General features: G+C 40.8%; 1 protein-coding gene across 10 annotated transcripts in view; it reads right to left on the bottom strand.

Moving 5' to 3' along the window:
* CEP295 (centrosomal protein 295) overlaps positions 1–24,763 on the bottom strand; it is a 79,295-nt gene extending 54,532 nt beyond the window's left edge. For 5 of the 10 annotated variants that reach the window (XM_030559332.1, XM_030559374.1, XM_030559341.1 and 2 more), the window contains exons 1-13: positions 24,476–24,541; positions 21,619–21,752; positions 20,076–20,276; positions 18,103–18,227; positions 16,864–16,957; positions 10,530–10,643; positions 9,129–9,269; positions 5,883–6,066; positions 5,429–5,602; positions 3,668–3,892; positions 2,003–2,109; positions 1,000–1,209; positions 10–107 (exon numbers count right to left, since the gene is read on the bottom strand). In XM_030559332.1, the coding sequence (XP_030415192.1) occupies positions 10–107; positions 1,000–1,209; positions 2,003–2,109; positions 3,668–3,892; positions 5,429–5,602; positions 5,883–6,066; positions 9,129–9,269; positions 10,530–10,643; positions 16,864–16,957; positions 18,103–18,227; positions 20,076–20,276; positions 21,619–21,752; positions 24,476–24,533 (1,865 nt within the window). In that variant the 5' untranslated portion in view covers positions 24,534–24,541. The other 5 variants (XM_030559350.1, XM_030559357.1, XM_030559382.1 and 2 more) reach the window with 5 other exon arrangements.
* Positions 24,764–25,778: the final 1,015 nt, after the last annotated feature.

The raw sequence follows: 25,778 nt of genomic DNA, 5'->3' as shown, positions 1-25,778 counted from the left end.
GGAAAATACCTGTTTTGCAGTAAAAGACATTGTTGATAGTTACGAATCATCTGTATATGATTTTCTTCATTAGAACTGCTAGTTCCTGGCACTGCAGCAGTTTCAGTCTAACAGGAAACAAATTGTTCAGGTGGGAAAAGTCAAACAACAAGTATAAAACATATTAAATGAGATTAATGCTAGGCAGCATGTTCACTCTTACTCTCAAGCCAGCAGAAGCCACTGTGTACTAGTTAGCGCTTGTTTGAAGTCCCTGACATTTCAGCCTGAGGCAGTGGAGCTGGGGTGCAGTTCCTAAAGCAGCTGGTCTAAAGCTACATTCTCTCCTGCCAAATTGATATTACTCACTAGCACATACTGTGGAAGTTAATGATGCTCACAGTTGATCTGCAGCTTATTTCAGAGAGGTACAAGGGTCCTGCTACAGACTAGGGGACCAATGATCCAAAATGGCTGCACTTAAGTTTGAGCAAGGGGTTGGACTAGATGATCTCCTGAGGTCCCTTCCAACCCTGATAGTCTGTGATTCTCTGTGAAGGGGGGAAATGGGGTCTAGAAAGATGCCTCAAGATCACTTAAGAGCAGCCATTAGACCATACCCTTTCCATATTCTCTCTTATCTCTCCCCTCCCCATGTTTGGGGCTTCTATATAGTCAAAAAGGCAGATTAAAAAAAATAGTAGTCTCTTTTAACATGCATTTCTGCACAGAAGATAATGATACAACTCACTGCACAAGTCAGCCACATGACCTTGGTTTTTGTGCATAACAATTTTCTAGCCTCTATGATCAATGTCCTAAAATCCTGCAGAAATAAATCAGTACCCAAAGTCTGTGGATGTCAAGTGAATCAGTGCTTACACATTATCACAAATACACTTTGGAGCTAGGAAATCCTGCCTCACGGCACACAAGTTGAAAATAAAGTTTAAATAGTCACTCCAATTTAGCAATGGGAATCAGCTCTCTGAATTGTGATACAAAGTGTTCTTACTTTACCTTGTGTTCCACTTCCCTCTGTTGGTTCATAAGTGGATCAGGACGCAGCTCAACACTCACAGTTTTCTCCTCTTGCTCTTTTTTCTTTATTTCCTCCAGCTGAGCCTTCATTTGGACCTTCAGAAACTCTGCCTCTAAGCATATTTTCTTTTCTTCAATTTGCTTAAGCAAAATTAGCTGCTGCTGTTTTTGTTGCTCTATTCGCTCTATCTATCACACAGAAATACTATAGTGATTCTCCAGAATTAAATGACAGAAGCATAAAACATAGTTAATTCTTACGTCCCAAATCACTTGCAGCAAAACCTGACAAAAGATACATTAGAAATGGAAAAAGTACAAAAAAGGGGTAACGAAAATGATTATGAGTATGAACAGCTTCCATATGAAAAGAAAGACTGGGACTGTTCAGCTTAGAAAAGAGATGAGTACAAGGGACAGAAGATATGACAGAGATCTGTAAAATCATGAATGGTGTGGAGAATGGGAATAACAGTTATTTACCCCTTCACATAACACAAGAAGCAGGAGTCATCGAATGAAGTAGGCAGCAGGTTTAAAAGCAAACATAAGGAAGTACTTTTCATAACACACAGTGAACCTACAGAATTTGTTGCCAGGGGATGTTGTGAAATACAGAAGTGTAACTGGGTTAAAAGAAGTAGGTAAATTCACGGAGGAGGATAGGTCAATCAATGGTTGTTAGCCAAGATGGTCAAGGACAACCCTATGCTCTGGGTGTCTCTAAACGTCTGACTGCAAGAAGCTGGGACTGGATGACAGGGGGATTGATCACGCAATAAATTGCTCTGTTCAGTTCATTTCCTCTGAAGCATCTGGCACTGGCCACTGTCGGAAGACAAGGTACTGGGCTAGGTGGACCACTGATCTGACCCAATATGGCCATTCTTAGATTTGAAACACAGCAACTATAATGTAAAGCACATTTTAAAAGGATCCTGAGACGTTTAAGAAAAAAAACAACAACAACACACACACACACCTGTTTTTGTGTCTCTACTTCCATTCTGATTTTGGCTGCTTGTTCCTGAGGGTGGATTAAGACTGAATTTCCAGCTATAATAGTATGCTCCAAAATTTCTGGAGATTCTGAAACATATATATATTTAACAGATAGCACAATTAGGAATATTACTCATGTCAGGGCTTGGGAACTACTAGCCAGAACATTAAAAACTTAAGTATTACAGATCAACCCAATGTTTCATCTCGGGGTGGGTTTCCCTAATTGAGTCTAAGGAAAACACTCTGATGAGAAGTTCTTCTTCCAATATCCCCACTGACTCCTGGGAAGGTGGGAATTGGCACTTCCCACCACACCTAGAGTTCTGTCCCTGGATCTTGCGGAGGGGTCCCATCTTTTATATTGGTTGTGTTTTAACAGCAACTTCTAAGATGGAGAGCTTCATCTTTCTCCTTTTCATTGTTCTCCCAGATGCAGGGAGATGGGGAGGGGGCTTCTCTTCATCCACACACCCTCCTGAAGCAGTATTTACACTTTCCAACCCACCATCTTCCTAGCTGCTAAAAAAAGAGCAGCAAGCTTCTCACTCTTTTTTCCTCTCCCCAAAATTCATTCATAGCTTTTTGGAACAGATCAATGAAATCTGATCATGATTTGTTTTCACTGCTTCTGTCAAAATTCTAAGTCTTCAATGAGCTACTGAAAAAGCAACAGCAGCAGCTGGGACTCAGGTCTCTGCTGCCAGAAGGAGATGTGTAGAGGCAGCACAACTAGATAAAGACAGAAGAGACTCTCCTCATGCACCCTCAAGCAGAAGAGTTTTGAGCCTCTGCTTCTGCCTTCTCAGCATCCCCATGAATACCAGTCAGCTTCAACAGAACATTTAAATTAAGAATGGTCACTGTTACCACCAGCTCTCAATATTCATGAGGAAGGGTTTCCTGCTCCCCTCTAATAAAGTGTATTTCTCACGTCTTATTGATGAAGTAATAAATCACCACACACATGCGCCTTAATGGCAAAGCCATCCCCAAAATTTCAGGGAACGCCTGCTTAATTTTAACTATGACATTACAGCACATGCATTCACAAGTGTAAATAAAATTCTAATATGTTAAAGTTACTTGATCATTTATTTATTAAATAATTACAGTACTGAACTGCCTAATAGTTAGACTCTAAAAACCAATCGCATGCACTAATCCAATGACATCCAAGAAGCAAAATGTGAGATAAACAAATGGCTGCAAAGTAATTACAAATCAAGCAGTAAACCCAATCTATTTCATGTTAAAGATAATTCAAAAGAGCTACTGAATCCAGAAACAGATGTCCTTCCCATTTATTGGTACTTGATATCCAGTATGTCAAGAAATACAAGAGAAAGTGATTTCAGCCTCCAAAAAACTTCGCTGTAAAAGAAGTCTCTTTAAAAAAATTCAGAAATGGATCAATGGTAAAGTTTTCAAAAACTAAGTCTCGTTGAAAGTCAAAACGACTTAAGCCAAGTCATGCAGCCACTTTTTACCCCACATCTCCAAAATGAACAGAACAAAGCACCAAGTTTAGGCTGTTCACTAAAGAATTCTTAGGGGTAAAGTAGTAGTCACCGCTCTGCCTAGCCAGGCCCTCGTTGCTCTCAAAGCATATTTAATTTTAGTTGGGGAGCTATACAATACTTACCTATGGCTTCAGAGACTGAATCAGTATGTTGTTCATGACCAGGATCTGAATCACATAATCGTCTCTCTTCACTAGCAAGTGTTCCTGACTCAATTGTCTCAATTTCACTTTGAATCTCTGCTTCACATTTTGAAGTCCACTGGTTTTTTTGGCTCCGTATCTTATTTAGCAATTTTTTTAAGACTAGTTTTGATTGTGGTTGGGGAGCCACTCTCACTTCATGATCTAGGAGGAACACAGACCTCAAACTCTTAAAGGTATAAGAACAAGACAAAACAAGGTACAGATTATGTACGTCATTGACTAAACAAAATCATCCTATTAAGATATTTACCTTGGCAAAATTTGTTTTCATTAGCTGCTTATACAAATGGATTAAGGAGATACGACAACTTTCTCACATGGAATAGAGCAGCGGTCTCCAAAGTGGGGTGCGCAAGACAATTCATTGGGGGGGCATGGCGAAAGAGGAACACCGATGGAGAAAAGGGTGGCGTGGCAGGAGGAGCATCGCTGGAGGGGGGGAAAAGGGAGGGGGTGGCTGGAAGAAGGAGGGCACGAGTGAGCGGGTGGGGAAGCTGCCCCCCCACACCGGGCCAGGCAGGGCCACCCAGAATGCTGGGGCTTTAGAGGCTGAAGGGCCCTGGGCTAAAGGCAGCTCCTAGAATCACGGCTCCCAGAATCGTGGCCATGGGGGTGATGCTGCGCAGAGCCACCTGCACCAAACAAGAGCTGCCCCAGGTAAGTGTTCTGCATCTCCTACCTGCCCCAGCCCTGAGCCTGCTCCTGCACCCCCACCCTGAGCGTCCTCAGAGACCCCACACCCCACCCTGAGCGCCCTTCTGCACCTTAAATCTAATCCAGACCTTTGAATCACTGTATCACAAAATGTTAAACCAAGATTTTCAGAAATAATGAAGCATATTCAATCACATTGTTAGGTTTCAGAGGAGCAGCCGTGTTATTCTGTATCGGCAAAAAGAACAGGAGTACTTGTGGTACCTTAGAGGTGCCACAAGTACTCCTATTCTAATCACATTGCTCTGACTAAAAATTATTATTAATAATTTGTGAGAGAGCAAAAAGGTTTTTTGTACCATAAACAGAAATTTAAAAAAAAAAATTATTTATTTCATCTTTATCTCATCCTTTTTTAATTTCTATTTTTTGTGTATGTTTTATAATGTACATTATATATTAGTACAGTAGTACATGTATATAATTTATACATAAATAAATATATATATATATTGGGGGTGCATGCTCAAATTTTTTTACTGATAGGGGTGCGCGATCAAAAAAGTTTGGAGACCATTGGGATAGATACCGGTTCTCAACATAAATATCTTAAAGTAACTTTTCAAAATATTTATAATATGCATGTATTACAGTCAACATGCAATTTCACCAGTTACATTTACAAATCCTGCAACTGCTTAGAATAGTCCTCAGTACTACTCAACACAATACGTAGGACTGAGACAAAAAACGAGGGTTCACTTTTCCATCTGAAGTTTGTGTTTATTACACTCCAATTTCTGGAATTGTTTCTAAATGTTAAAATTAATTAAAAAGAGATGAAGATACTATGATCTCTACTATTTAATGTACTTTCTACTTTTTTTTTTTTTTTTAAACTCACTACTACATTTTCCAAAATTCCTGTACGAAAAGAATACCTCTCTTTTCACTCTGGTACATCCAAATGGCTTTAATAATGAAGTATATCCAATACAAGAGTTAAACTTGAAAGTTTCTTACTCTCTGGTTCATTAGGGTGCTGGGATTCCTTTTCTGTCACGTCATCCAATTTTGATTGAGTCTCATATGCAAAATCTGGCTCCAGGGAGATATCCAAGTCCTCATCTTGAGACCGATCAGAGGGAATTGGCAAAGGCTGTGGCTCTAGATGCAAAATCATGTCTCCTTTCATTTCTAAATAAAGAAATGAAACCATGTGAAAGTCATATATATTCCATCTGTAATCTGAATAAAAACACTTTAAATTGCAAGATTAAGACCACCAAACAAGAAGCTCCTCAAGAGTTCCAAAATTCAAAAAAGTCAATCTTACTTACTCCAAAACTTTGTTTCAAAGAAACTAAGAAAGTTGTTTGAGTCTTTCAACACATATCTAATTTACATCTCCTACCACAAAGATTTTTTTTTAATACTGTATGCTGACAGTGGCTCACAATCTTTCAAAATAGCTTACTCCTATCTCCACTGTACATATCTTCAAAGGCAAACTCCAGTTCCCTCTGCCAGTCTTCTTTAATTTCCATGCGTCTGTATGCAGGTTCGAACAGCTGTGGTGGCATTTGCGCCACAATCTGTCTTCTGCGTGCCAGGTCCATATTCTGCATCTGTTCAAGCTCTTTCATTAGCCTTTCCCGGTCCTTCAAGTAGCAAAGTAATCAAAGTTTATCATTCACATCCAGACAGTCTGATATTAGCTACCACAAGATTTGTTTAATGCTTGCTTCATACTGGAAAACAAAATTCCTGACCTTAAATACACACACACACCACCTCTTAAAATATATATCAATTTAGAATATCCTACACTCGTTTATTGGCATGAAGAGTCATTAACAGCACTGAAGGATCCACTACAATGTTAAAGATCAGAAAATATACTCGAGACCAAATTTTCCTAAATACAGGAGAACTCCAAGTTTTCTATTTTATAGAACATAACATTAGGTCCTTGTTAAATTGCTGACCTGCAAAGGATTTTTTTTGGATTGGGCTAGTACTCTCCTTGCATTGTCATGATGTATAAAAAGCTCTGAAAGTCTGTTTTAAATATTTTCCTTCTATTTTATACCTTAGAAATATCAGCAGTCAATGTTGGTCTTCCCTAATTTTGCTGGATGACTGGTTGGAGTCTTGGAGGAGATTATATACATCATTAGCTCACACACTGTACCTGACAGATTGGGGACACTGAAAATTTAAGAAAGGCTTCCTTTCTCCAAAATGTTAGTCAAGTTAAACAAGTGTTAAAACAAAAATCAGGGAGTTACAACAGTGACTAAAATCCATTCTTTTCTTAAAAGCTCAACTTTCACTCATCTCTTGTGATATAATTTTTCTAATTCTCTAGTTGCCATCAAGACCTTTGTGCTAAACAGAAGCACAATTGCTTACGTAAAATAAAAAAGGCAGAAAAATATTTTAAAAAATCATTTCAGCCTTCTCAAATTATCAAGAAACAGAAGAGACAAAAATCTCATTTTTCACTGTGCTGAGCACTCATCTCCAACTGAAGTCAATAAGAGATGCGCCACTTCCTACAATTCCCATTGGCTGGGAATGGCAAACCACGACCACAGGGAGCTGAGGGGCTCCAGGCCTGCAGACTCTCCCAGTAAACAAAACATCCTGACCTGCCAGTGGCTTACCCTGACAGGCCGGGACCCAAAGTTTTCCAATCCCTGAAATATAGGGTCGGCTTATCAAAGGGTCATACAGTTTTTGCTACTTTTACCTATCCATTTTGGGGGGGTCGGACTATAAACGAACAGGCTAATGAACGAGTATATACTGTAGTATGTGATTTAGGCACCCTAGATATAATTTAATTATATCACAAATATAACCCAGCACTAGTAAGTAAGTTGATTTCAAAAATTAAATCCTTCTCCCCATACAACAGTTTGTCATCTTTAAACTCGCCCCCCATATTCAAACAACTTGGGGGGGAAAAAAAAAAGATGAGCCCCACAATGAACTCAAAAGATCCCGGTATTTTGTATCAAGGGAGATGTGAATTCCAAAGTGGTAGGACGATCACTGGAAACACTCAGCCAACAGCGCTTTTTCAGACTTGTATCAACAGACTCAAGACAAGCAGAGAGGCTTGGGGCTGAACTATGGCAGTATGGGACATGGGCTAGATTGAGAACAAACTCATTTAACTTGTCACTCAAGTTAATTTAAACCTAGGCTTTTGAAGGTAAAGTTTGTGCATTCCTAGTAAGAGGTAGCTGCTGCTTCAGATTACCCCACCTGTAAAGTGAGGATAATTACCTTCCTCCCAGCTAATATTCTGTGGATTAAGTCTGACCACTCATGCTGCCTGTAAAGACTGCTGGGTTAAAATGTACATAGTCTGCAATCACCTTTACTATGCAGAATTAAAAATCACTCTGTCATCTCTTATAAAACTAGGAAAGGAAGGGAGCAGAGAAGCTGAATTCAGAACATATGTTTTAGCTTTAAAACAGCCTAGTTATTCACATGCACTTCTGGGTACTGCTGAGCACTCTGTCATCATTATGAAACAACACAGTTAAATACCTAAATGGGGATGAGAAGGGCTATCAGAATTAGAGTTCAACTTCCAAAGTCAGGAATGTCACTATTACTTAATATAATGCATAGTTCATTTTTAAATGTTTAAAAGAACTGTATTTTGCCTAAAATTAAATGTTTCAATATTCAGTTTTTAATGTTCATTTAGCATTGAAGCAAGAATTAAAATAAGAAATAAAGCTTAAATAAGGCTTTTGTAGAAGTAAAAAATTATAAACCCTATGTCCCAAAGATTTTCACTCACCCACTTTTGAAAACTTCACTCTTCATTAAAACTTAATCTAGAGTTGAAGAAAATTAGTATAATAGTTTTATGAATATTTTTAAAGGTCACTAAAGGAACCACTACAGTTCTTAAACACTGCGAGAGATAGGGGTTCTGAAATTCTTAAGCTTTGAAACTGCCTAAATTGTACCTGCTATTTGACCACTTTATTGATTTAGACCACTTTAAGCAGTTTAGTCACACTGCAGGACTTCAGTTAAAAACCCTTTACATTAAAAGGGCAGCAGTTTTCAAGATCAAGCCAAATAGTTCTGAAGCAAAGAACTTAGAAGCATACCAACAGAGTTTGCAAGCTCAAATTCACACCACTTTTTTTTTTAAATCAGTCTCAGGCATTATTTACTATGTATATGTTTGTGTGTGTGCAATTTTGGTAACAAAAATAAGTCAATTTAAAAACCAAAATGTACATTCCCACTTCTTCTGCACTCATTTCAACATTCCTTTTCCAGTGTTTGCAACTCAGGACCTACACCTAATCAAAACTTTTTTTCAAAATACTTGAAAACAATAAATAAAATTTGCTATATCAGGTTTTATAAAATTTGGGCATTAGCCACAAATCTGAACTATCTGCAGTATTCCTTTAATTTTCAAATTCCTTTCATTTTAATGACTGAGAGAATTGCTTCTTACCTTTTGAACTTTCTGATTGCAGGGCTGAGCAAAATAAGAAGAGTTTTCTTTTAAGGATATGCATTTTGAAAACATTCATTATTCTAAGGTCTTTCTTGAAGTCAGCATGTTCTAATTCAAACCAATTAATTTAGAATCCAGCTTACTATTTATTTTTTTTAATTGCTGGTCATTTTGACATTAAGAAGAATTACAGTGTACTATTTCCACTTTGCTTACTTGTGCCAAATGGACTATCTTCAAGGCATGACTTCCTCTCAGATGTGCTTTTTCAAGCTGTTCTCTCCTATCTCTCTCTTCCTCTTTTTGTAGTTTGTCCAACCGCTTTGCTTCCTCTTCAGCTACTAACCGAGCATCTGGCTGGTAGTCAATTAGTAACAGTTCAAATATCATGAAACTGTGGAGACTCAAAATACAGCTGATAATAAATGAGCAATTCTGTATTCAATTATTCAGCCAAACTACTTTAAAAAGTAGTTATGAATGGCTGTATACAACGTGTAATGTATACAGCTCTCAACTGAAGCAGCATAAAATTGTTTTCATACTTTTGAAAAAGGCACATGTACATAGTGACATCTATAATCCTCTCATTTTGGGATGCCAAATTGTTCTAGTTTCAAGTGCTACTGTGGAAAATCCCTTATACAGTGTTTATAGTAGCTTGACTACACCAAAAAATACCCAGGATTTTTCATTCAATACAAGGTATAATGCTGAATACAGACAGTGTTATACATTTGATTTCATACTATGCTGTAGAATTTTTTTTTTTTTAATACAACCGAAAAAACTGAAGTCTTCCCAGATTCATACAGAAAATCAACACGTTCTGTGAGTTCTGCAAAGTAAGAGCCTTCTGAAATCTGGCCTCTGAGAGATGAAGAAAGTTAATGTGAAAACTCATGGCCAGTAAACAAGGATACACAGGCAACAACAAAGGGGAAAACATTTTCAAAGTTTCCCATATGAAACGCTCTGATGCATCTGCCCTTAGCCCTGGTCTACACTGAGGGACGGGGGGAAATCGATCTAAGTTATGCAACTTCAGCTACGTGAATAATGTAGTTGAAGTAGATGTACTTAGATCGACTTACTTTGGAGTCTTCACCCTGGTGAGTCAACTGCTGCTGCTCCCCTGTCGACTGCCTGAGTTTTTTGCAGCAGTGGAGTACAGGAGTCAACAGGAGAGAACTTGGGGATCAATTTATTGCTTCCAGATTAGATACGATAAATCAACCCCCGCTGGATCCATCGCTGCCCACCGATCTGGCAGGTAGTGTAGACATACCCTCAGTCTTTAGGCTTCAAACATTTAACAATCCCTGGGTAATTTTAGGCAAGCAGCAGTCCCACTGAACATAAAGGGACTACTCAAGTAAATATCTGCAGGACAGTGGCCTGAATACATACGCACAATGTACACTGTTACAAGTCTTCACCATTTGAAATCCAAATTAGCTGACATGTCTTCATTTTAATTATGTCATACCAACTCCTAGATTTTAAACAAGTTCTGTGAAACTAATATCTGCTGCTGCAGATTTAAAATCCATAGATACAATACAATAGTATTGAAATAAGGGAGCATACACCATAGGCATATTTGGTATCAGTCACCTGATGGGTGTCCATTTCTCTATCCACATAAGGTTCCAAAAGATGGTGATGAGTAACAGAAAAATTGTCAGCATTACAGACTTTCACCGTAGGCAGTCTTTTCACTTCAAAGTTCTAAAAAGCAGAAAGTACAAATAATCAGTTACTTTACCAGCCACACTGTTTTCCATTATGTGCTAAATCAGTGTTTCTCAAACTGGGGTCACCGCTTGTGTAGGGAAAGCCCTTGGTGGGCCGGGCTGGTCTGTTTACCTGCCCTGTCCGTAAGTCTGGCGAACCGCAGCCAGTGGAAGCCACGATCGACCAGCCACTTCCAGTAGCTCCCATTGGCCTGGAGCAGCGAACCGCGGCCAGTGGGAGCTGCGATTGGCTGGACCTGTGTATTGGGCAGGTAAACAAACTGGCCTGGCCCACCAGATGCTTTCCCTACACATGCGGCAACCCCAGTGTGAGAAACACTGAGCTAAATGGAACATAATTGAATGATTTGCACAGATTTTCAAACTTTACATATATATTAACTAACAAACCACATTCAGCATGAGGCATATTGAGACGGTTTAATGACTGACAGGGTCTAACAGCCCAAGGCAAACTCCTCCCTGCCAACTGTCATTAATCTTAAGGATATGGTTTCAATTTTCAACAGTTTTACCTTAAAAGTGCTTTGTTTTTAATGTACTAATACAGATCCCAATTATAGCAGCTGTCACGATGTAGGACAACCATAACTACACAATATACTTTCAAATAAAAAAGCAAAAATAAAATCTCTCAAATACACTCCACTGCAGACTATGTCTACAAATGCCTAAATGTCTTATGATGGTGTTAGAATTACTAGAAGTTCCATTCAAGAAAAGACATTGCTTATATTAGCAGATGTCTATGCTGTTCCTACAAAATGTATGCAATTGGGAGGAAGGGAGGGAAACAGGAGAGTTAGCAATACTTAATTGAAACAAATCTTCAAACTTTGTTTCTCAATTTCCCTGGGCTTTTTTAAAATGAGTGCCAAAAGGTTTAAATTAGGTTGGTGTAGAATGTCTACTGGAGGGGGCCTCAGTCCACGAAAGCAAGGTTTCTCTCCTGCAAATGTTAGTGGCCCACAGATGGTCTGTAAGAGGATGGGAGTTGTACCTAAGCAGGGTATGATGCAAACAAATGCAGCAGAGGCGACGGTTGGCCTTTATACCCATTGAAAACTTCAACATATTCTCTCCATATCTCATGCATATACAAACCCTGTACCTCTGCTCCTGCCGTACTCTGTACTCCCCACCCACTCATGCCCTACAAGTGTTTTGCCTCCTTCATGTGCATCTACCTCATATCTCCTTCAGAGGTCCCCATTCCAAGATCAGGGAGCCAGACTTCATACCACCTCTTCATATATCTTCTCTAGTCTTCTACTTCCATCTCTACACCTTTTTATATTTTCCCTAATTTCCTATGCCTCTGGCACAGCCCAGCACTTTGAACATCAAGGTGGCCAATATATATTTCACTATAAGTGTTGGCCCTTTAAACTCTATCTTTTTAACCTCCTATCTTCCTTCTATTTGTTCCCCCTTAGCTCTCCCATCCTCCAAGATGCCCCCCCAAAAAAAGACTTCTCACCAAGGCCAACAAAATAAATGTGGAATTTCTAGGCCAAGTCACTTCTGATAATACAGAATATTATATAGAATAATAAAAATTCAGAAAATAGAGCGAAGTTTTTAAAATACCAGTAACTTCAAAGCTGTCTGCTTTTTACTAGGTTTCCCAGAAAAACTTCTTACCCCGGGATAGATGTAGCATGAAGAATTTCAAGGTGTTTTTGGTTTTGTATTTAGTTGTGGGGAGCGGCTTGGCTAATGGGGAGCCAGTTTCAACCTTCCCAATAGAATGAGACCACCACCACTCTATTGTAAGTATTGAAAACATATGCTTTCTAGTCTAGAAATATTGGTGATGCATCAATAATATAGCCCCACTGACAATTTAACCATTTAAAATGTCAAACAATATAAAAATAAGAGTTACAAGAATTATCTGGGACAATAAATGAAAGTAATTATAACACACCCACATAAATTAAAATACTTATAGATCGTAATTATAGCTTTGAAAATAGACAATTCCCAAACTAAACTTAAATAGATTACCTATTGCTAGCCCTATTCCCTACAACCGTAGCAATATCATTAGATATAGTTCTTTTGAAATATTTGAAAATTTAACATTAACTAGTCATTAACAGATTTTAATCAAATCTCCAGTATTTTATGCAAGAGTTGCAAATAATATTTGTTGCAAAGATCAGAAAGTTATGTCACAAGGCTGTAATTTTCCAATTAACACTACAAAAAAATCTCTTTAGGACGCAAAGACATTTAGTGGCCTATTTCTCCATTTGTGATCAATGTTATTACTGCTCCTGTAGTTAAGAATGTCAGAGTTTCTATTAGGAGTTTACAATCCAGCCTGAGAAAAATTCACCCTACTCCAGCACACTGATCATAGAGGCAGAAAATTTTTCTGCAATTTAACAAAAAACAAAACATAATTTAAGCTATTTTTAAGAGTGTTGAAATCAAGAGTTTACCAATTTAAAACAATTTGTTGTGCTTCTATAAGAACCATAATTTTTCAAAAAAAAAAAATTTATGGGCCCCAGCATTTCCCCCGTCCCCATTACTAAAATTTCAGTCCAGCACAGCACTTGTTCAATGTTAATTATGTAAATATTCCCACTGAAGTCAATTGGACTGTGTGCTCACAGTCAAGCATGTGCATAAGTGCTTTGCTGGATCAAGGCCCTAATTATTCACATCTAAAAGCCACTGCCCTGAGAGTAATTTCTTAGGCTTTCATACACTTTACGATAATATACTGTGATCCTTCAATACCAGAAGTGGATATACTGTCAACAGGTATATTAAGTGAACTAACAGTGGACACAGTTTTGAAAGACTTCTTTCTCTAATATTAAAATATGTTTCGTGTTATTTTTCAAACTCAGGCCCCAATTCTACAATAGATGGACCTCTGTGGTGCACAGCACAGAAGGCCCACAGCAGACAATGGAACTCCAAGTGGGTGTAACACGTCTGTGCATGCAAAATTACTGCAGGATCAGGATCTTAGTTTTCATTCACTTTTCTACACCACTGGGAGACAAAGGATTCCTGCCTTATGTAAATCCTATTTAAGGGTGGGAAGGCAAATGAGACGCTTCCTCTCCATGGCCTGTCTACCCAAGAAGAAGGGCTGCAAAAGCCACCTGAAGGGAAGGAAAGGCAAGGGCGGAGTCCAGACAGACAGGGGTCCAGTCTCAAAAGAAATATAACAAACTGAACGACAGAAACTTTGCAACCTGCCTAAAACAACATTCAGGGTAAGAAATTACATTGTGTAACATGTTTTTTAAATATATTGAGCTTAGCTTGTGTACTTTGGTTTATTTGCTCAATAATCTGCTTTGTTCTGTCTGTTATCTCTTATATTCACTTAAAATTCACCTTTTGTAGTTAACAAACTTTTGCTTGTTTATAACTGTCATAATATAATTCCCAATTCTGAACCTTAGCGTCCAAAATATGGGTACTAGCATGAATTCCCCTAAGCTTAATTACCAGCTTAGATCCTGTAGTGCTGCCACCAATCAGGATTTAGAGTAGAGTGCCTGATAAACTCTAGTCTCCCCCAAACCTTCCCTGGGGACCTCAAGACCGAAATTCCTTGAGTCTCACAACAAAGGGGAATAAACCATTTCCCTTCCCCCTCCTTTCTTCCTCCCAGCTCCTTTCCGCCCTGGGTACACTAGGAGATCACCGTGATTCAAACTCCTTGAATCACCACACAGAAAGGAAAGATACCTTCCCCCCTCCTCTTTTCCCTTCACCCAGAGGCAATCCAGATTCAGATTCAAACTCTGTGAATCTAAAACAAAGAGGAAATTCACTTTTCCCTTCTCCCCCCTGCTCTCTTTCCCTTCTCTCCACCAATTCCCTGGTGTACCCAGACTCAGTTCCTTTGAGCCTTAACTTGAAAAAAAAAAAAAAAAAATCAGACAGGTCTTAAAGCAAAGCTTTTAAAAAAAAGAAAAAAAGGTAAAAAGTTTATCTCTGCAATTTAGATGGTAAAAAGTTACAGAGTCTGTCAGCTTATAGAAACTAGAAAGAAGCCTCCCCCCCCAGCAAAATACAATTTAAAATACTTCCAGCAAACTACACATTTGCAAATAAAGGAAAACAAATAAAAAGACTATACCGCCTTTCTACCTTTGTACTCACAAAATTGGTAGAAGATTAGAGAGCCTGTAGGTACGTGTGGTCACTCTCAGAGCCCAGAGAGAACAAAGCAAAACCCAAAAAACACAAAGGCTTCCCTCCACCGAGATTTGAAAGTATCTTGTCTCCTGATTGGTCCCCTGGTCAGGTGTTTGGTTCCCTGTTTGTTAACCCTTTACAGGTAAAAGAGACATTAACCCTTAACTATCTGTTTATGACAATAACATAACACAATTTATGTAATTTCTAATGGGGGGAGGAGGCAAGAAGTTGTGTATATCACCCTCCACATTGAGGAAGAGGGCAAATTTCATAAAACCTTTAGGTTTGTATCTCTTAAAAGGAGTGGGCATCAGACAGCTGGAGCAAGCCCCTACGGCTGAATCTTTCCAGAGTAGATCTCCGTCTCTCTGTGCAGCTGGGTGTGACCCTGCCTGTGTGCTTCACTGGAAGAAGCTTGTGAGCATAACCCAGCAAGGCCGGGTAAAGGAGACCCAGGCTGGCATAATAGACAGGATCAGTGATGTCTCAGCACATCAGATGACACCTCAATAGGCCCAAATCCATCACAAAATTTTTCTAGCATATATTCTGTACTCCATATTCCACAAGCGTAACAAAGAAAATGCAAAAACAGCAGAAGAAGAAAAGCTAACAATCTTAAAGCTCTCAGTTACACATGCAAACCAAAGTATCACATTATTAAATCATTAAAACAGGGCATTGGGGCTGTATATGTATTTTGGGGGAAGAGCATTTAAACTTTCATTTAATTGCCTCAATGGTAATTGTCATAAACAGATAGTTAAGCGTTAATGTCTCTTTTACCTGTAAAGGGTTAACAAGCTCAGTGAACCTGGCTGACACCTGACCAAAGGACCAATCGGGAGACAAGATACTTTCAAATCTTGGTGGAGAGAAGTCTTGTTTTGTGCTGTTTGTTCTGTTTGTTGTTCTCTCTTGGGATTAAGAGAAGCCAGAGGTGCAACCAAATTTCTCCAGTCTTACTGAAACAGTCTCTCAGGTTCAAGATAGTAAGTAATAGATATAAATCTCATCCGCTTTCTGCTGGTTTTCTTTATTTGCAAATGCGTATTTTGCTGGAAGGATATTTCACCTCTGTTTGCTGTAACTTATACTTAGGCTGGGAGGGAGGAGTCCCTCTGGTCTGGGTAAAGCTGAGACCCTGTAAACATTTTTCCATCTTGATTTTACAGAGATAATTTTTACTTTTTTTCCTTTCTTTAATTAAAAGCTTTTCTTTTTAAGAACCTGATTGATTTTGTCCTTGTGTAAGACCCAAGAGGACTGGGTCTGAACTCACCAGGGATTGGTGGGGGAAAGGAGAGAAGGGGGAGGAAAAGCTTAATTCCTCTCTGTTTTAGGATCCAAGGAGTTGGGATCAGTGTACTTCTCAGGAAAAGTCTGGGAGGGAGAAGGGGGAGAGAAAGGTTAATTTCTCTCTGTTTTAGGATCCAAGGAGTTGGGATCAGTGTCTCTCTCTCAGGGAGAGTCTGGGAGGGGAAGAGAAGGAGGGTGGAAAGGTTATTTCCTCTCTGTTTTAAAATCCAAGGAGTTTGGATCAGGGTATATCTCAGGGTTCCCCAGGGAAGGTTTTCGGGGGACAGAACGTGTACCAAACACTATATTTTGGTTGGTAGCAGTATTATCAGAACTAAGATAGGAATTAAGCTTAGAAGGGACATCCAGGTCCCCACTTTCTGGATGCTAAAGTTCAAAGTGGGAAGGAGACCCTGACACTAATAAAAGACAGAAAGAGTTCATCAATCAAGAAAAATCATTAGTCTCACAAAACAAAAAAACCACCACTACCACCACCACCCAAATTAAATATAAAAAACCTAATGACAATGAATATGTTTGTGCATAAAATTAATTCTTTAGTTTGCCCTTGAATAGTCTTTGGTAAACTACTGCAACTTACAACATGCAAATAACGAATTCAGATGTTATGCTTCTAGAAGACAGAATAAAGCCAAAGTAATGTTTGTATTTTACCCTGAAATTATCACCATCCCCACATATTGGATACTCACCTCAAAAGGATGGGGTGGAGGTGGTGGCAGGCCTGCAATTTTGGCAGCTCTCTCTTTTTCGACATACATTGCATGCTTACGTGCATTTGTTCGCCTTAGGAAAAAACGAAGAACGGTTGGAAAAAAAGTGTTCGAACAGGAATACTAGTATTGTAAAAATCAAAGGTAAACCTAAAAACTTATTTTAATTAATCTTTGTATGTACCCTTATAATAACTCTCAAGGGGTGAGTGAACAGGCGTAATTTGATGAGTGAACACGTAACTGAAAATAGAAGGTAACGTGAGTAATCAATAGCTTGAAATAATGCGTATGGTAAAAAAGTGATCAGAATTGCAGAGTGCACAAGCTTCTGAACAAAATCAACCCCTCTTTTCAAATAAGCTTCCTGAATATCACTGGGTTGCATGTGTCACTTTGGTTTGCCCACTTTAATTTTTCACATGTATGCAAAACTTACCTATAGCACCTCATCTCTCCTCTAGTAATACTATCTTCTAACAAATATCATTTATTTTTTCACATCTGTTCAGATTTGAACTCATCTGCTGAGAACACTAAGCCCTCGTCCAGATTACCCCGCCGTATCGGCGGGTTAAAATCGATTGCTCGGGGATCGATATATCGCGCCTAATCTAGACGCGATATATCGATCCCCGAGTGCGCTTATATCGATTCCGGAACTCCATCAACCCCAACGGAGTTCCGGAATCGACACGGAGAGCCGCGGACATCGATCCCGCGCCGTCTGGACGGGTGAGTAATTCGATCTTAGATATTCGACTTCAGCTACGTTATTCACATAGCTGAAGTTGCGTATCTAAGATCGATTTCCCTCCCGTAGTCTGGACGAGCCCTAAGAAGCTTGTCAGCCAGTGAAAAATATGATGGTGGATTTTATGAAGTAGGTATCTGCCCTCAAGAACTGAACCAAGATCAATTCACTTCATGTGTCACTGACCAGCTGTCAACTACCAAAGTGGGCTGAAACCAGTGATGAAGGTGAAAAGTCCTTCATCGCACTTAGAGCTCACTGAGCCATCTAGTTCATTTGACCATTTTATCCCCTTGTTTCTCAAGATAGAATTCTTACCAAACTCCATAACTTCATCAAGCACTACATGGAATTCCTAAACTACAAAACGTACCAAACAAGAAGTCTCAAGGTTCCTGCATTTCACTCTTTATACACTATAATCTGCATTTTAAAGAAAAATAAAATAAATTACCGCTATATACCATGTTTGCTCTTTCAACAATTTTTCTTTTTGATTTTTCTGTTCTTTCAGGGCTTCCTTATATCTCTTCTCTGCTCTCTGTTTCCTTTCCTCTGCTTCTTTTGCCAGAGCCACCAAATCAGGTTCCTTTACAATGAAATGTAATTAATGTTATAACAAACATTTCACTCACATTCTAATTACTTATAATACTATCAACATGACAATTCAAGTGTTACTGCTGACAAATAGCAACTCATATGATAGAAATGCATCAATATGTTTAATCCTATGCTACAAAAATCTAAATATTCTGGATAATCACTTACCCTTACTCTATTGCCTTCCCTATTCGCTCTTTGCATAGTACTGTACCAATAACAAATTTGCCATGCACTCCCCCTCCCCCTGTCATTCACTGGAACAGTTTGAAAAGTTTAGCTTCCCTCTGCATCTACTCACTGACTGCTAACTTCATCTATTGGAAGCAAGAATAATTTTTCAAAATACCTATTTCATAGCAAAATGATACTAGCATTTCAAGGAACTATTACCACAATTTATCTACAGCGTAATATTTTAGCAAAAGCTCCTTACAATGTCACATCCTTTTTGTACCTCCTTTTCACTGTTGCCAATTCCTACGATACATCAGCAGTAACTCTATCCTTTGTAATCAGTCGCCTCCTCTACAGCATATATACAACTCTACAGAACATTCCATCCTAGATATTAAAGCAGTTCTGTAATAATTAAGTCTCAACACCAGGTGAAGTAGCATAATCCCCTTTTTATAGATGGAGAAACTGAGGCAGGGGTTAAGTGACTTACTAAAGGTCATGCAGGAAATCTGTAGCAGGGCTAGGTCTCCTGACTTCTAGGGTAGGTCTACACAGCAACTAGACATTTTCAGCTGTCCTGTGCTCACTGGGCTCGGGCTGTTTGAGCCCACAAGTCTACATAGCAACTGAACAGCTCAGCAGCCCAAGCCCCACAGCCTGAGTTGGCTGGCACAGGCTAGCCACGCATGTGTAGTTGCTGTTTAGACATACAATTAATGCACGGAGCTAGGGGCATGACAATCCGTCCTCTCTACAAACCTGATCCGAAGTCCACAGAAGTCATTGGAGAGATTTTCCTTTATTTCAATGAGTTCTGAATCTTGTGCAGTGTAAGTCAGAAGAAAAACAATCAAGTTTTTGTGCAAACAGTTTACAACCACTGGTGGGACTGTGACAAGACCCCAGGGCAGAAAGCCCAGATAAAGTCCTCTGCAGCTCATAACAGGAGTTATGTGATGGGCTCTGCACAGGATTTTTGTAAAGATGTTCACGTACATTCACATGTATGTTTAAGAAAAGATGTGATAATGTATAAATATTTTTTTGAGTATGTGTCTGGGATAACTATTTACACAAGTAAACAAGTCATCCCAAATGCATACCAATAAAACTTTTATACTCTCAGACACCATCATGTATTTTGTTTATGCCAAGTTTTAAACATCTTTCTTCTGAAGTCTGCTTAACAGATTACATTTCTGAATTAGACCAGTTGTCCATCCTATCTGACTGTGACCTGTACCAGATTCTTTAGAGGAAGTCATGAGAAACCCTGTACGCCATAACCCACCAATAAGAGAAGCTTCTTCCTAAAACGTATCAATTATTGGCTGTTTTGCATTCTGAGGCCTGAAGATCTTCATCCTTCATAAAGCAATGCAAATGTAAATAAATACCAATAAAAAACTTTTATAGTACCACACACCATGTCTTATCTCATGGTACATGTTTGTGTATAAAGGTGCATGTCAATATTTTTGCAAGTTTTCAAAATTGGCTTTTTTTAAAAAAAAAACATATCACTTCAGGCATTTTAAGTGCAAGGGCAGAAGCGTCACAGAAATCTGTAAGCCATAATCCTTATAATTTTAGTTCAGCATATATTTTCTGATAGCCTTGACTATGACACAATATCAAATGACTGTTTACTTACATTTTCCTTTGCCTGTCTGTGTCCCTCTCCCACAGCTCTTAAACTTGATAGATAAAGTTTTTCCAAGGCTTTAATCTTCTGATTTTGTGCTTTCCACCACTCTGCCTTCAGTTCCTCTGCCAACTGATGTAGCTGCTCATCTCTCCTCTGCTTCACTTCTTGTCTTATCTGCACGGCAATGTACCTCTCCTGCTCTCTAACCTGAGCAAGTAAATTACATTTTATTAGTGACTTACCAGAGTTTATTTTTGTAGCAGACCCTTAACCAACTTGCTAGTGACTCTTTCAGTATCATCCACCTTACTGACTACTCAGATCAACCTAACTGGGTTCTGAGCATATCTACGTTACCATTTTCTCCCTTTTCCAAACTAAAAAGCTTAAATAAATAAGATTATTCATAATGAGCTACAGTTGACAACCATTAACATTTAATATCCTTCTCTCTACACAAGACAAAAGTCACCTGTCAACAGAGAGAGTTAAGAGGCTAGCAAACAAGTCTTGCATGTTGTTAGAACATACCCATGCCAAATCAGTGACCACTGCTGAAAGAAAGATTTACTAGTTGTAGAAAGTCTCTGCTCAAAAGACCACACAATCTAAACAGAGAACATACAAGGATGCAGGAAATGCGGCATTTTTTTCCAGAAAGTTACGAGGGTGGAAAGGCAATTAGAAGCCAGGCTTTGAAGAACTTTAAAGGCAAGGTGCTTTCGTTTCTCTGTACCAGGAGGAGCCAATAATGGCATTAAAAGAGGGGCCAGACACAGCAGTAGCTAAAGTAGACAATTTAATGGCAGCATTTTGGATAGATTGAAGGAAAACAAAATGAGACTCCAGAAAACCAATGAGAGGAAGGTTGCAGTAGATGAGGGATGAAATAAGAGAGCAGTAGATATGGAGAGAGAGACAGATTTTAAATATGTTACCTAGGAAAAAATTACAGGACTTATCAGCCACATGGATGCAGAGAGAGGGGAGAAGAGTTCAATTTTATATTAAGGCACCAAGCTGTGGTACATGGAGAATCACAGAATTTCCCCAAAGGTGACCAAGGAGGAAAGGGAAGTTTAAGTGGAAAGTGGAGAAGTTCAGTTTTAATCATGTTTCGTTTGATTTGGCAGTGCATTGTCTAGAAGGAATGTCTAAAAGGCAGTCAGGAATGAGAGTCTGTATGGAAGTGATACCTCAAGAGTAGAGAGACATATCCAAGTAGTAATTGTCAACATAGATGAGTGGTAGTTGAAGAGAGACATTCAGATGTGATTGTTCAGGAGTAAGGTGTAGAGGAAGGAAAGAAGCGACAGAGCCCCATGGGGCCTGGGCAAAGAGCAGTGAAGAGAGAAGCCACCACAAAAGGTACAATGAATTGACAACGAAAGCATTTCACAAACTTACTCTGCAAAACACAACACAGTAAGTTACCAAACTGCAAATTTTGCTGTGTGACAGTACTGTTTAAAGAAGTGTATTCCTAAACTGTAGATGTTCTTTTCTTCAACCATCTAAATGAAACCTACCGTTGATAATGCAGACATACCTGCTGAAGCCTTAGTCTTCGTCGTCTTTCATATTCTTCTTTCAAAAGTAAAGCTTCTTCGTTAGGACTAAGCCTCAGTCTCCCACCTTTTGCCACTTTTCTTTTCATCTTTGCATACATTGAATATTTGACTTCTGTATCAAAACAACATTAGAGAATAAAGTAAAAATACTATATTTAAAAATACTTACAGGAAATCAGAAATCTCAGCACAATCCTAAAAATCTATAAAGATATTCATGCTCATTGCACACTTCGCCAAAAAACTCAGTGGCATTAAGCATAAGTCTTTGCCACAAGCTTACAATCAAATGCTTTTATCACTTGGCCACTAAACCTGCAATAAGCTCTGCATGGACAACTCCTCCATTCACAAGGCAATCACTGAGCAACTGGAGCCTCAAAAAGCATGCATGCCACAACTTCACTCCATTTATGAAACAGATATCAATAAAAGATCATTGTACTGGGTTATTTGGACTGAAACAGTCAGACTTCCTGCTATGGAAGAATATTTCAAAGGGTGGACAGACTAAATGGCATTATGGCCTTACCTCCTCCTCATGCAGATCACCTTACCTACTATTTCACACTTATCTCATATCCTTGTACCAACTACAGCAATTACTTACAAGAAAAAGTAATATTACAAACAAAAGTATTTTAAACTGTTTTTTAATGTAATTCAGCAGTTGGAAACAAAGAGTGAGGATTATATGACCTGTAAATTCTCCACAGACCAGATGGGGAATGTCTACCATATGAAGCTGTGATCCAGATCAGCAATAGCTTGCTTGTAAAAATGACTAGAAAATAACCAGTTTCTCAGTGACTTTTTAACTACAAAAAAAATGTTTAATGTGCCACTGGTATCTGTCCCTTATCAATGCTAACAAATTATGAATCAAAAGTTTGACATAGGCAGTGAGGAAAAAAAAAAACAGAAAAAAAGAGAGACACACATTTTATTTCCTACTGCAGTGGTCGGCAACCTTTCAGAAGTGGTGTGCTGAGTCTTCATTTATTCACTGTAATTTAGGGTTTCGGGTGCCAGTAATACATTTAAATGTTTTTAGGTCTCTTTCTATAAGTCTATAAAATATAATTAAACTATTGTTGTATGTAAAGTAAATAAGACTTGTAAAATGTTTAAGAGACTTATTTAAAATTTAATTAAAATGCAGAGCTCCCTGGACCAGAGCAGTGTGACTGCCACTGAAAAATCAGCTCGCGTGCTACCTTCGGCACGCATGCCATAGGTTGCCTACCCCTATGCAAAACCTGAAGAACTGAAATTTCAGGAAGAAGAAACAAACTAAATCAGTAAAGCAGAAGCCACTTCTAAATGTTTGATATTTCAGATTTTGGTAAAATGTAGTGCAAGGAGTTAGTGTAAGAAGTAGAATTCTGCATTGTAGGCATCACTGGAGTAAACAACCACTCACTATAATGAGGGAACATAACAAAGGCCATGTCTACATCTAAAATTTTGCAGCGCTGGTTGTTACAGCTTTATTAGTACAGCTGTATAGGGCCAGCGCTGCAGAGTGGCCACACTTACAGCAACCAGCGCTGCAAGTGGTGTTAGATGTGGCCACACTGCAGCGCTGTTGGGCGGCTTCAAGGGGGGGTTCGGAGAACGCGAGAGCAAACCGGGAAAGGAGACCAGCTTCGCCGCGGTTTGCTCTCGCGTTCCCCGAACCCCTCTGCAAACCGCAGGGAAGGAGACCAGCTTGCTCGGGGTTCGGGGAACGAGAGAGCAAACCGGGAAAGGAGACCAGCTTCACCGCTGTTTGCTCTCGCATTCCCGAACCCCCCTGCAAACCGCAGGGAAGGAGACCTGCTTGTTCGGGGTTCCGGGAACGAGAGAGCAAACCGGGAAAGGAGACCAGCTTCGCCGCGGTTTGCTCTCGCGTTCCCGAACCCCCCTGCAAACCGCAGGGAAGGAGACCTGCTTGTTCGGGGAACGGGAGAGCAAACCGCGGCGAAGCTGGTCTCCTTTCCCGGTTTGCTCTCGCGTTCCCGAACCCCCCTGCAAACCGCAGGGAAGGAGACCTGCTTGCTCGGGGTTCCGGGAACGCGAGAGCAAGCTGGGAAAGGAGACCAGCTTGATTACCAGAGGCTTCCTCCTTCCACGGAGGTCAAGAAAAGTGCTGGTAAGTGTTTACATTGGATTACCAGCGCTGGATCACCAGCGCTGGATCCTCTACACCCGAGACAAAACGGGAGTACGGCCAGCGCTGCAAACAGGGAGTTGCAGCGCTGGTGATGCCCTGCAGATGCGTACACCTTCAAAGTTGCAGCGCTGTAACTCCCTCACCAGCGCTGCAACTTTCTGATGTAGACAAGCCCAAAGATGCAAGCTGGCATGCACACCAAGCACTCTCATTTGGGAGAGGCAGTTTCTAGTGTTCTGTCTCTTACCATTTCCCCACACAAGCCCTCTAAAACCCGACTTCATTCTCTTTCCACCAACAGGCCACTTTACATTAGCCATAGGTATAATCTACCCACGTGATCTGTCTACATTGGTCTTTTTGACCCTGACCTCACTAGCTGACCCTCAGTGCAGGGTAGTTAGTGCACGTGGGAAGACATGGGAGAGAGGCACTCCCTAAATATTTGTTCCAGGCTAGCGGCGTTTGTGCTTTACCCCATGGCTCAGCCTGCACCCCCATCTCCGGCTTCTCTCAGGATGGGGCCCCAAAGCACACGGAGGGTTACGGAGGGATTAGTGTCTCTCCAGAACTACCCCGCCTCCCCTTAAAGGGGTTCGCACATAAGCCAGCCTTCCCCCTAAAAGCTGAGTGCCCAGAACAGCGAGGTCCCGGCCGCCACCTGAGGCCCGGGAACACACCAAGTCTGCAGCGAGGCAGGCCGGCGCGCCAGCAACCTCCCTTTCCCCAGCGGCGCATACTGCTTGGGGCGACCCACCAGAACACCCGGCACCCCGGCTGCCGCCGCAACAGCAGCTCGGGAGCGGGGCGAATCTGGCAGCAGGCGGCACGCGCCGCTCTCTCAACAACGGCTCCCCCATAACCTTGCTGGTTACTGACCTGCCCGCGCCCGGCCTCCGTCGTTTCAAACGGCTCCTTCCGGTCACGGGGTAGGGAGCCCACGTCGTCACATCCGCTGCCGTTCGAACCACCCGCCGATGGCTAAGAGAGCAGCGCGAAGCCCCCCCCCCAGCGGCCTAGGACATGAACCTATATTACGCATGCGCGGGGGAAGCTCAGGCGCTGGTTCCGCTCTCGTGCCAATCAGAAGTTTGGGTTTTTCTGGCCGGCTGGTGACCAGGGGAATAAGCCACGCCCCTGAGGTAGCATCATGGCTCCTGTTGGCCAATGGTAGCTAAGAAGGGCGCTGACTGGCCGGTGCGGTCGAGAAACTTCTTAAGCGGCGGGAAAGGGCGGCGTTGGCGCCAATGTGAAAGGCGGCGGCGTGGGGGCTGGTTGGGCTGTTGCAGGGGCGAGGCTGGGTTGGAGGCGCGGGGCTGAGACTGGGCTCTGCTTCGTGGGCGGGTGGAAGCTCTAGGGGAAAATGCTGACGCCAGGCTTGAAAACGGAGGCTCTAGCAGAGGGGAAGGGGCCGGGCAGAGTTAGGGAAAATAAATGTGTGGCTGGGCCAGAGCTAGGAAAGCCCAACGGGCGGAAAAGCAGGAATGAATAACAATGCGATCATTAGTGGAGGAAGGCTGCGAAGATAGAGGCTAGAAAGAGGGTTACCATATGTCCTGGTTTTCCAGAAGGTTGCCTCTTTTCACACCTTGGGTCTCATGCATTTTTCAAATAATAGGAAATAGGCAGAGCCAATGCTGTAGCTCAGAAAGAGCCCCGGTTGGTTTGCTTCCCAGCAGGTCCCCCAGGTCAATAGAGCCCTGCACAGGTACAACATTTATATCTGTGGCTGTGGATATCTGTGGTTAAAAATCAGTATCTATGGAGCTGCAGGGCTCTACCGGGAATCACAATGGCAAAAGCAGCAGCCTGGGGAGGTGGGGGAGCTGCTGCTGCTCCTGCTCCCAGGAGTTTACGCCAGCAGCTTCTCCAGTGTAGCTGTACCACTCCTAACCCTGCGCACTGGAGCAGGCAGCAGGCTTACTGGCAGCTGCCCCTGGTTGCTCTAGTGCAATGGGCAGGGCTGAGCACAGAATAAGTAAT

This window comes from Gopherus evgoodei, chromosome 1, assembly GCF_007399415.2.
Source record: "Gopherus evgoodei ecotype Sinaloan lineage chromosome 1, rGopEvg1_v1.p, whole genome shotgun sequence".
Classification (NCBI taxonomy): domain Eukaryota; kingdom Metazoa; phylum Chordata; order Testudines; family Testudinidae; genus Gopherus; species Gopherus evgoodei.
This window is presented reverse-complemented; position numbering and strand designations above follow the sequence as displayed.